Consider the following 10,653-nt stretch of genomic DNA (forward strand, 5'->3'; position numbering starts at 1 on the left):
ATTATCAGAGAAGAGTGATTTCTCAATAGGGGAAATAATACCCCGGTAAATGTTGGCTACTGTCAAGGTAAGGGGTTCTGACAGAAGGAGAAACTAGTTGCGTGGTTTTTATATACAAAAGCTTTCACAAGCCAGGTAGAGCATAACAAATCTTTATGGAATGACGTCACACTGGTGAAACCTCTTCCTTACTGTGTCCCTAGCAACACCGCACCTAGAATTCAGTTGTGCAATCCATGATCCACTGCTACAGAGACAGAGGGAGAAACGATCTATTATCTTTGAGTGATATGTGACATCACAGTTGGGAAATAGAAAGGGAATAGTGTCCGGAACCAGAAATACTTGAGCTGACACAGAGAGGAGCAATGGAGACGTTTCAATGTCCCCCTAGCAAGCTGCAATTTGTGTCAACGACTGGGCAATAGGTAAGTCTTAACAACCCCTGTAAAATGTCACAATGGTTGAATGATTCTCTAACAATCAGTCTGGGATTATGAAGAAATGGTTGCAAGCGAAGTTGTCGAGAGTAACATGTAGCCTGGTTTAGAAGGTCTAGGAAATCACAATTACATTCATTCCTCTGGGCAGGGCCTCAGCATTACAGTCATTGTACATTGTATGTACCGGGCTTAAAATGACATAGAACTTAGTAATATGATCTCTGATACTACGTTACTATGCACCCACTAAAGACTGAGCAAGGTTGTTTTTGTTATTGCGCGGTCCCGTCCCATGTACTTTCAACCTAAAAGGAAGAGGACATTCAAATTCCATTTATGTCATTCTCGTTTCTCTGAATCGATTGATGTGTGCGTATGTTGATCACAGTAGAAAGATGAACAGAACCACACCTCAGAGGAGGTCATCCTCCAGGAGACAGACCTCAGTTCCATCCACACCCCCTAGAGAGCCCCAGACAATTCCTCAGTCATGGGCCCTCGCCGGGACCTCGTCCACCCCCGTCGACCTCCAACCTAGCCTGGGCAGAGAGGCAGAGGAGGGTGGGTATCTGGACAAACAAGATGGAGATGGAGGTAGCCCCATATTCTGAATGCCCAACCAGGCCGACCCGAGAGTCCCACTGTAATATTATCTGTTGCACCTTATTCTTGTACTGGCATCTTTTTTTAAATCTCTTCGTTCACTCTCTGTGCCTCTTGTCCACTTGTTTCTTCTTATTAAGCACCACTTTCAATTCTTTGGTCACCCATGGTTTGTTGTCAGGAAATATGCTCATCTGAGACAGTCCTGCCAATACTTCGATCTGTCCACAGCCCAGAACCCCACACCAGGGTACGAGCTGGCCCCTATCACCCCAGAGCTGGCCCGCTGGATCAGGCTTCGGTCACAGGACCTCAAGCTCCGCCAGAGTGACCGCCAGTGGGCCGTGAACTTGGTCAACCATCTCCGGGACAGCCTGCTGGTCTTCCTCAAGAACAGTGACGAGCAGCCCTACTTCCAGTCAGCCTCTGTGCTCAACAGTGGTTCATACTACGAGATGGTTAAGGTAACTCACACCATGAGACGGGAATTGTCTCTGGCTGGCGGCTCAATTAAAACCCATGAACACAAAATAATTACCGGCAGCAAATGATCCACATTTTCACTAAAGGTGTGTTTTGATAAACATGGATGAACATTGAGCGACTGATTAGGCAGTATCTATGAGTCAATACTGAAGCTTATCTCTGACATACTGTACATAATAGGAAACATGACATGCAAACATGGAGGTCGTTGTTCTTCTTGTGTTGAATGCCAAGTGTTGCTGTTTGTAAGTCTTCTGGACTTACAAATCTGGGTCTGTCAAACCTGCCTTTAGCATTCAGTTAGTACACTTTACTGTTATTAGAATCCTTTGAACGAAATGAAATAGCATGTAAATAATGCATAGTACCTTTTACCATTGTGTGCCAACAGATACACAACCCAAATGAGTTTGACATGATGCTGAAGCTCCAGTCTCCTTCCCGCCTCAAAATGAGTGAGCTGGACCAATACCACGGCCTGTTCTACGAAGTCGCCCTATCCCGACCGACGCGTTCCCACATACGGTCTTTCCTATTGGAAGATGGGCTCACCATCTCAGCCAGCAAGATCATAAGGGAAATGCACCGTCTGGTCCGAAAGTTCATCAGCACCTACAAAGGTGTGGTAACAGGTCTATATTCACCAGATTGTTTGGAAATGCAGTCAGACGAGTGCTCACCTACCCATACTGTGTGTTAATATGCTGTATCTTGTCCGACTGGTTTATCTGTGGATGCTATGTTGTTGAGGGGTCAATATGAATCCTTGAGTCTTAGAGGTCAGTGGTCGGTGTCCACATCTCCAGCCACCTATATATATATTAGTAATATAAACTGTTTGTCTAAATATGACATGGCACATACCTGTAGGCTTTTGTGTGTTCTTTGATCAGCAGTGCCTGGAAATAGCTGGCGTTGGGTTGTGAAGAGGAAGCGTCCAAACTCCCCAGCGGTGACCCTTTCCCTGTTGGAGGTGGATAATGGGAAAGAGGAACTACTTTCTGTGGATGTGGTGCCCGCCTTGGAAGTGCCCTCCTCACAGAGCTGGCCTCTGGCTGCCCGCGCAGGCCCAGATGTGAACAACTGGCTGGGGAAGAAGACCCGGCGCTCTCTCACCCACCAAACTTGCTTCTTTGTGCCCAAGAAACCGCCAGGGCGTAACCTCAGTGAGGCAGCTAAAGGTGTGTGTAACATTACATTGTTCTTGTGCCAGAGCCATAGATGTATGTGGATAGATTTTGTCACGATTGATACAGTAAATGCCATTTTTCCTTTTATTGAAAATGTTTCCCTTTTATTTGTGGCTGCTTGTCTGCTGCAGAGAGTTGGAGAATTTCCTTTTCTCACATAGAAAAGGAACTAATCAAGACTCATGGGAACAAGAGGACCTGCTGTGAGAGCTCTGCCACCAAGTGCTGCCGGTCATAATTCACTCTACTACAGCATTTACCAGCACCTGTGACTCATTTCTCCCTAATACTGAACAAATACCTTTATCTGAAGTCATCAACATCATGAACAATACCTCTCTTTCTCTCTTCCTCTTCTTTAGTAAGCAGTGCTTTAAGCTCCTCAAGTGTCTGATCGAGGGACTGAAGAAACGCTACCCTCAGGAGCTGGATGCTCTGTGCTCCTACCATGGGAAGACAGTCTTTCTACACACCCTTTCCATCAGGGCCCAGGACTCCCTGTGGACACCGCATCATCTGCCTGCCTGCTTCATGCACATCCTAGGGGCCCTGGAGGGCCACGCAAGGAGCGGCCTGCTACCCCACTTCTTTGTCCCCAGCTCCAACCTCTTCGCCGCACTGACCTTCCCACGCAAAGCTCTGGTGTTTCTGACTGAGGCTCTGGAGGAGCAGAGGAGACAGGGGCTTCCCCTTTTAATGCCCCCGGCTCCTGCCCCACCACTGGCAGTACACTCCCCCAGTAACTCCCAGTCCCAGCCATCCATTGTTGTACAGCAGACTCATGTTATCCAGCCTCCTATTATCCAGCCACCCAAAGTTATTGAGACAAAAGCTTTAGTGAAAATGTTCAACATTTTAGCTTTGGTTGTGGCTTTGGTCTGTGTTGTTTGTTACCTCTGCCCATCAGTGGTAGGAAAGTAGCAGAGACAGTCCAATCTACAGCAGAGGGCGCTAAAATGTTATGCAGATGTAGAGAATGATAAGCCATTTTTAAACAGATTTTTATTTATCTCTAAATTATGTCTTTGCTCTTAATAATAAACACAATGAAAAAAGTAACATTTCTGTATTTGTATGTAAATGCTAAATATATGCAAATGACCAAGAATATAGTAGCTATACAATGTATTGTTTACTACTTCTGTCCACTACCCCAATGTACTTCATGACAAACTTTTAAATAAAATATATTATTTATCAATGAAATACTTGTTCATCATGTATGATCCTATATGATTTATTATTGTGTGTGTGTGTGTGTGTGTGTGTGTGTGTGTGTGTGTGTGTGTGTGTGTGTGTGTGTGTGTGTGTGTGTGTGTGTGTGTGTGTGTGTGTGTGTGTGTGTGTGTGTGTGTGTGTGTGTGTGCGTTCGTGCGTGCATGTATAAAATCCTTGTGCATTGCAGTCCTTCTATAACAGAGTTGCTGGTCTGATTTGAAGTCTGTATCAGGGCAGGACCTTCCAAAATCTGTATGGAAGGAAAGGTGATGGCAATTCTTTAAATCAAATCTAATGTAATGACATAACTGAGATGGATGACTAACTGATGGACGTCCTAACTGATTACATTACAATTTTCCATATTTTTTATTTAATAAAGATTTTTGAATTCTTGAATCTAAATATTATTATATAAGCCTAATTTAATACTGATAGATACAGTTTTACTGTACTTTATTATTGACTTTGGGCGCTTATGGAACCGTCCTTCAAATTCAGTATGTTACGTAGGGCCCATTTATTCGAACACTTCCCTATAAATATGCTGCGCCGGAAACGTCTCGTCCTCTTCTAGTGATTAAACATGGCGGTAAGTACAGCGTTTACACATAAAATGGCGAGATTTCTCGGTTTACAGTTTAAATCCACAATCATCAGCGTGATATGGCCAAAATCTCAGTGTTTTTATAGCCAGATATGAGTAGAGTCATGTGCAGCATTGGAATGAAGTTGTATTACGGCCAAGATGTTATGGACCACTGATTTAATTGAAGCATCAGTAAGGGCTAGCGACATAGTTGTTGTAGTTGAGGTCTCTCCCCGAATACGTTTCTCAGTGCTTTGTTAGTTCCCGCTAAATAGGTAACTGGAACGTCCGTATACGAACCGTGCGAAAATATTGTAAATATTCTGTAAGAAGTTGTGAACTTTGATTCCGCAACATTTTAATAGCTAACTGTCTATTAGCAGTCGGGGATATGCACGGGCATGTCCGTGTTGCAGGTTTTAGTGGTTCACTTAGGAAGGTAAATAACACACTGAATCACGTTTTTGAATGGATTTAAGTCGGTGTGAACACGTATGGCTTTTTGGGAATAGCTTAAAGATGGACTGTTGTCTATTGATCAGGATTTATTAGCTAGTTAACGGTAACAGTAGTTAGCTAGCAGCCGAACTAGCAACATGTTGCTAACTTAACCAGCCTACATAACAGGCAGCTAATGTATCCAAACAGAAGTTTCATTATTGGCTACAGTGTGTAAATGTCAACCTTCCAGCCTCATGATATCTGTATATTTCAACAGGAACAGGGCGAGAAAAAGGAGAACCCCATGCGTGAGCTTCGCATCCGCAAGCTCTGTATGAACATCTGTGTTGGGGAGAGTGGTGACCGACTGACCCGTGCTGCTAAGGTGCTTGAGCAGCTGACAGGACAGACGCCTGTCTTCTCCAAGGGTAGGTAAACTGTCTTGATTCTGTGCTTTTAATCAGTGGCAGTGTGTTTGACTGTTAGGTAACAGACTGACACGTTCTGTTTGTCAGTGAAATGTGTTATGATTACAATACAATTTCTTTCACCTGTCCCCCTCAGCCCGCTACACTGTGCGATCCTTCGGCATCCGCAGAAATGAAAAGATTGCTGTCCACTGTACCGTACGTGGAGCTAAGGCTGAGGAGATCCTGGAGAAGGGACTCAAGGTGCGCTTTCAATATTACTTATTTATTAGAAACACTGCATTACATTTTTATGGATGTTTTGATGACCTTGCACATGTCTTAATCACCATTAATTTGTCAAGGGAATGTTTCTGACACCTTTGGTTGGGGCTTAGTGTAGTGTGGTAACCTTCATAACATTGGCTGCTGTTCCATGCGTTATTGAATTATGCATACTTTTAGGGCCTCAGGTAGCCCAGCGGCTAAGGGCGTTGTGCCAGTAAACATAAGGTAGCTGGTTTGAATCCCAGAGCCGACTAAGAGGTTTGTCAATGTGCCCTTGAACAAGACCCTTAAACCCAATTTGCTCGGGAGAAGTGTCTGCTAAATGACTAATGTTTTGCATTGTATCACTCATGTTCAACTTCAACCAATGGTGTTTTATCTAGGGTGTGAACTTTGTCCACATGGTTAGGAATGTATTTAGTCAGATTGCTGGAAGTTGCTATATGTTGCCCTTCCTAATTGGTGTAACGCATCCTTCCAAAGGTGCGTGAGTACGAGTTGAGGAAGAACAACTTCTCCGACACTGGGAACTTCGGCTTTGGCATCCAGGAACACATTGATCTGGGAATCAAGTACGACCCCAGCATCGGTATCTATGGACTGGACTTCTATGTCGTGAGTGGCTTCAAATGCTTTTTAAATAACTTGTCTTTACATGGCAGGGTAGCGTAGTGGTTAGCGTGTTGGACTAGTAACCGGAAGGTTGCAAGTTCAAACCCCCGAGCTGACAAGGTACAAAATCTGTCGTTCTGCCCCTGAACAGGCAGTTAACCCACTGTTCCTAGGCCGTCATTGAAAATAAGAATTTGTTCTTAACTGACTTGCCTAGTTAAATAAAGGTTGGATAAATAAATAAACAAACTATACAATAGTTTTTTGCATGCCTTCTAATCTCAACCACCCTCTTTCTCTCCTTTTGTTCTGTCAGGTCCTTGGCAGACCTGGCTTCAGCATCGCTGACAAGAAGCAGAAAACCGGTCGCATCGGTTTCAGGCACCGTATCCGCAAAGAGGAGGCCATGCGCTGGTTCCAGCAGAAGGTGAGGCTGTTTGAGCTATGATCTGACTGATTTTGTTTGGTTTCTCTAAGGGTGGTCAATGGTACATGCAAATGGCTGGTGTTGATTTTTATTAGATGTACATCAGAAAGATGAACGTGACAGGTGTCTGAAACCCGTTGTTTACCAGTAAGATTCAGTCCCCTATTCCTAGGAGCAGTAATGCTCGTGTCTTTTAAAGCTGCAATGTCACTTTGGCAACCTGACGAAATTCACAGAAATGTTAAATTTGTCATTCTCATTGAAAGTCTGAAGTGGTAGATGTGTTCTATTTACAATATTTCTATGCTTCCTGTTAAGTTTATGCATAATTTACATTTTGTACACCAGCTGAAAATATAATTAGTTTTGGTGTCATAAATATTTCACAGCAGTTTAGATGGTACAATGATTCTTTATGCTATACTTGCTTGTTTTGTCACATTAACTGATAGGTGAACTATTAAAATTTTAGCAATCAATAAATGGTGAGCTAAAACTGCATAGCCTGTCAAACAAGCTTTGAGGCAGGTGTTGCCATTTGGCAGGAATGAAAACTGCATTCACACTGCCTATTTGCCTTTAAGATTGCCAATACCTGCTATAATGCTATTGGAAGAGAACTGTCAGTTGACCCTTCAACATTTTTGTTGCAAGGCTATTGGTTCAAGAATATGTACTTCATTGAACATTTTGTATTTGGTCTGGATTTTTGACAAGTCTGCCATTTCTCCTGATTTGAGTAGACTTCTTTTCTGAGCATTGTAAGCTAATTGTTCTCTTCTTTTCAGTATGATGGGATCATCCTCCCCGGGAAGTAAAGGATCACCATTGGCCTTGTTCATAACAATAAAATTAAAAAAATAACTTTGTTCTGTGATTATTCAGTAATGTGTTATGTATCCTATGCTGGCTTTATAGTTAAGTGAATCCAGATTTAGTTTAATCGTTCATTAATGGAAATGTATGTTAATGGGGTTACAGTAATGTGTATTAAATTGGAAGAACGGCGCTTACTATTTTAAAGGGTAAATATTAATATGCAACAGTGTTGTGGTTGAGAGCAGGCTGTATGCGTCTGTATCGCTGTTTTTGCCTCGGAAGCTTCCATTGTAAAATAAGCTATACATGCAACAATATTTGCCCAGTTCGAGTACAGGATGGGAAGTCTAACTTTTAATTTGTATTTAATAGAATATGAGCTGTAGCAAAGATAAGGCCGCCAATATTTAAGGTTGGTTGAAGTTCTACAGCTGCACCATGGAGGGCATCCTGACTGGTTGCATCATTGCCTGGTATGGCAACGGTTCAGCCTCTAGCAAGTCACTAGTGTAGTGTGCAGGGCCCAGTACATCCCTGGGGCTAAGCTCCCTCAGCTCTACCAGGTGGTTCCAGAAAAGCCTGATTGTCACTAGCAACCCTAGTCAGATGGTTCCATGCTACTGCACAGCCAGCAGTACAAGAGGCAAGTTAATAAGGTCCTAAGGTCACTTTACCTCCACCTACATGTACACATTACCTTGACTAATGTGCCCCTGCACATTGACTCTACCAGTACCCCATGTATATAGCCTTGCTACTTTCATTTATTTGAGAAATTAACATTTTTAATTGCATTGTTGGTTAATGGCTTGTAATTAAGCATTTGGCAAATTAGATATGTATGGGTCAGTCATCTGCCTAATGATGGCATTTATGACAAATGTTGGTATATTGAGTGTCAGAAGTAGATACTAGTTGGAGGTTGTCTAGTTCAACCCCCTCAATCGCATCACTTCAGAATGCCATTTGGAGTAAAAATAGCTGTTTCCCAATGCTGGTCCTGGGGACCCAAGGGGTGTGCACATTTTCTGGTTTTGCCCTAGCCCGAGTCAAAGGTTGGCGTTATTGCTAGGGCAAAAACTAAAATATGCGCACTTTAACATCCCCAGGACCAGCATTTGCAAACACTGGTTTTCACCACTTAATCTGAGTTTACCATGGTTGTCTAGCTAAATATGACAAAATGGACAAACGTGGTTATATCCTGGTGTGGCAGCTTGTGTATACATTACCTGTGAGGGTTGATGTTAAATAAAGAGACACAACCCCATTTAGATCCAATTGGCTTTATTCAGTGAAACCCCAAGGTTAGAGCCTCTGGCACCAGACAACCCCCTGTGCCAGCCTCTGCTCACCTAAAATCAAAATACAGGGATATCTCCATTCAAATTAGCCTCATTAACATCAAATTGTAATGGTTGAGTCCTCGGCCCTTTTAGAGTCAGCCACAACCCCTAGGTCTGCCTATCTTTAGGAGTTTCACTGATTCATACCCTGGTAGCTTGTCATTGTATCACCTGGATGGAGATGGCTGAGGAGGACGCTGATCAAACACGTGAGCAGGAGCTGAAATCCAGGGCCTAACTACAAAACATGACCCGAACCAAATCTCTAAAGAGAAACCCATTTAATTTCCAAATCGGACTACTGAAGTCTGCCGAATATTACCAAAAAGGTCTGCTTTATTTTTTTATGTTGGATGTCTTTGGTAGGTGGGAATTCTGAGATCTATGAATCTGGGCCGTAAATGTATCATACTAGTTTGCCAGGCCATGGTCTTGCTCATACATTCTCTACCTGTTTTAGTCAGTGGATGACATTGTAAAGTTACTTTGACCTATAAAGTTGTCTCCAGCAGTCATTGCAACTCTTGTATTACATTGCACTTAACATGTTTAAATACTGTTAATTTAACTTTACTTTTGAGCTAAACTGCTTAAGACAAATTTTACTGAAAATTGTATTGCAATATTTGTCAAAAGCTTATCTCCATTTCTAAACACCCAAACACACATTCACTCTAGTATGTACATTTGCACGCACATACACAAACACATTTGCGTAATCATATCACAGTTCCACCTTGCTAACTGCAATACATATTTCATACATACCGCAAAAGGATTGTCATTTTCACATTCATCAACCATAGGTTGATGCCTTCGGAAAGAATTCAGACCCCCCCCCATTTTCTAAAATAGATTAAATAAAAAATCCTCAGCAATCTACACACAATAACCCATAATTAAAAAGTGAAAACAGGTTTTTAGAAATTTAAGCAAATGTATTAAAACAGATACCTTATTTACATAAGTATTCATACCCTTTCCTATGAGTTTCAGGAGCTCAGGTGGATCCTGTTTCCATTGATCATCCTTGAGATGTTTCTAAAACTTGATTGGAGTCTGCTTGTCGTAAATTAAATTGATTGGACATTATTTGGAAAGGGACACACCTGTCTAAATAAGGTCCCACAACTAACAGTGCATGTCAGAGCATAAACAAGGCCATGAAGTCGAAGGAATTGTCCATAGAGCTCCAAGACAGGATTGTGTCGAGGCACAGGTCTGGGGAAGGGTACCAAAAAATGTCTGCAGCATTGAAGGTCCCAAAGAACACAGTGGCCTCCATCATTCTTTATTGGAAGAAGTTTGGCACCACCAAGACTCTTCCTAGAGCTGGCTGCCTGGCCAAACTGTGCAATCTGGGGAGAAGGGCCTTGGTCAGGGAGGTGACCAAGAACACGATGGTCACTCTGACAGAGTTCCAGAGTTCATCTGTGGAGAAGAAAGAACCTTCCAGAAGGACAATCATCTCTGCAGCATTCCACCAATCATGTCATGTCTGCTCCCGCTCCCCCTCTCTGGCGCTCGAGGGCACACCTGTCACCATTGTTACGCGCAACAGCGCTTCTTGCTTCTCGTCTCCCAGCGTCTGTCCTCACAAATCAGGCCTTTGTGGTAGAGTGGCCAGACAGATTCCACTTCTCAGTAAAAGGTACATGACAGCCAGCTTGGAGTTTGCCAAAAGGTACCTAAAGGACTCTCAGACCATGAGAAACAAGATTCTCTGGTCTGATGAAACCAAGATTGAACTCTTTGGCCTGAATGCCAAGCGTCAAGTCTGGAGG

General features: G+C 43.0%; 2 protein-coding genes across 4 annotated transcripts; both read left to right on the top strand.

Annotated features, from left to right (window-relative positions):
• Nucleotides 1-336: 336 nt before the first annotated feature.
• Nucleotides 337-3,879, top strand: LOC139372597 (cyclic GMP-AMP synthase-like). 3 transcript variants are annotated; one of them, XM_071112349.1, is made up of 7 exons: nucleotides 337-428; nucleotides 832-1,037; nucleotides 1,278-1,510; nucleotides 1,924-2,152; nucleotides 2,426-2,713; nucleotides 2,854-2,953; nucleotides 3,085-3,879. In XM_071112349.1, the coding sequence occupies exons 2-7, from the start codon at nucleotides 839-841 to the stop codon at nucleotides 3,641-3,643; spliced, it is 1,608 nt and encodes a 535-aa protein (XP_070968450.1). In that variant the 5' UTR covers nucleotides 337-428; nucleotides 832-838; the 3' UTR covers nucleotides 3,644-3,879. The 3 variants fall into 3 exon arrangements, with proteins under 3 accessions (XP_070968450.1, XP_070968451.1, XP_070968452.1); XM_071112350.1 differs by having other exon boundaries at nucleotides 2,429-2,713; XM_071112351.1 differs by having other exon boundaries at nucleotides 832-1,004.
• A 1,371-nt stretch (nucleotides 3,880-5,250) lies between these two features.
• LOC139373413 (large ribosomal subunit protein uL5) lies at nucleotides 5,251-7,568 on the top strand. Its single transcript, XM_071113881.1, has 5 exons — nucleotides 5,251-5,398; nucleotides 5,535-5,641; nucleotides 6,149-6,280; nucleotides 6,594-6,704; nucleotides 7,493-7,568. Exons 1-5 carry the CDS (start codon nucleotides 5,275-5,277, stop codon nucleotides 7,520-7,522), a joined length of 504 nt encoding a protein of 167 aa, XP_070969982.1. The 5' UTR covers nucleotides 5,251-5,274; the 3' UTR covers nucleotides 7,523-7,568.
• Nucleotides 7,569-10,653: the final 3,085 nt, after the last annotated feature.

This window comes from Oncorhynchus clarkii, chromosome 18, assembly GCF_045791955.1.
Source record: "Oncorhynchus clarkii lewisi isolate Uvic-CL-2024 chromosome 18, UVic_Ocla_1.0, whole genome shotgun sequence".
In the NCBI taxonomy this organism is placed as follows: Eukaryota; Metazoa; Chordata; class Actinopteri; order Salmoniformes; family Salmonidae; genus Oncorhynchus; species Oncorhynchus clarkii.

Bases quoted from the DNA above. Each gene is read 5' to 3' on its own strand.
- LOC139372597 (XM_071112349.1), top strand. From the start codon at position 839: ATGAACAGAACCACACCTCAGAGGAGGTCATCCTCCAGGAGACAGACC. The intron at 1,511-1,923 runs GTAACTCACACC...GTGTGCCAACAG, and splicing joins CATACTACGAGATGGTTAAG to ATACACAACCCAAATGAGTT. The intron at 2,153-2,425 runs GTGTGGTAACAG...TTCTTTGATCAG, and splicing joins GTTCATCAGCACCTACAAAG to CAGTGCCTGGAAATAGCTGG.
- LOC139373413 (XM_071113881.1), top strand. From the start codon at position 5,275: ATGCGTGAGCTTCGCATCCGCAAGCTCTGTATGAACATCTGTGTTGGG. The intron at 5,399-5,534 runs GTAGGTAAACTG...TGTCCCCCTCAG, and splicing joins GACGCCTGTCTTCTCCAAGG to CCCGCTACACTGTGCGATCC. The intron at 5,642-6,148 runs GTGCGCTTTCAA...ATCCTTCCAAAG, and splicing joins TCCTGGAGAAGGGACTCAAG to GTGCGTGAGTACGAGTTGAG.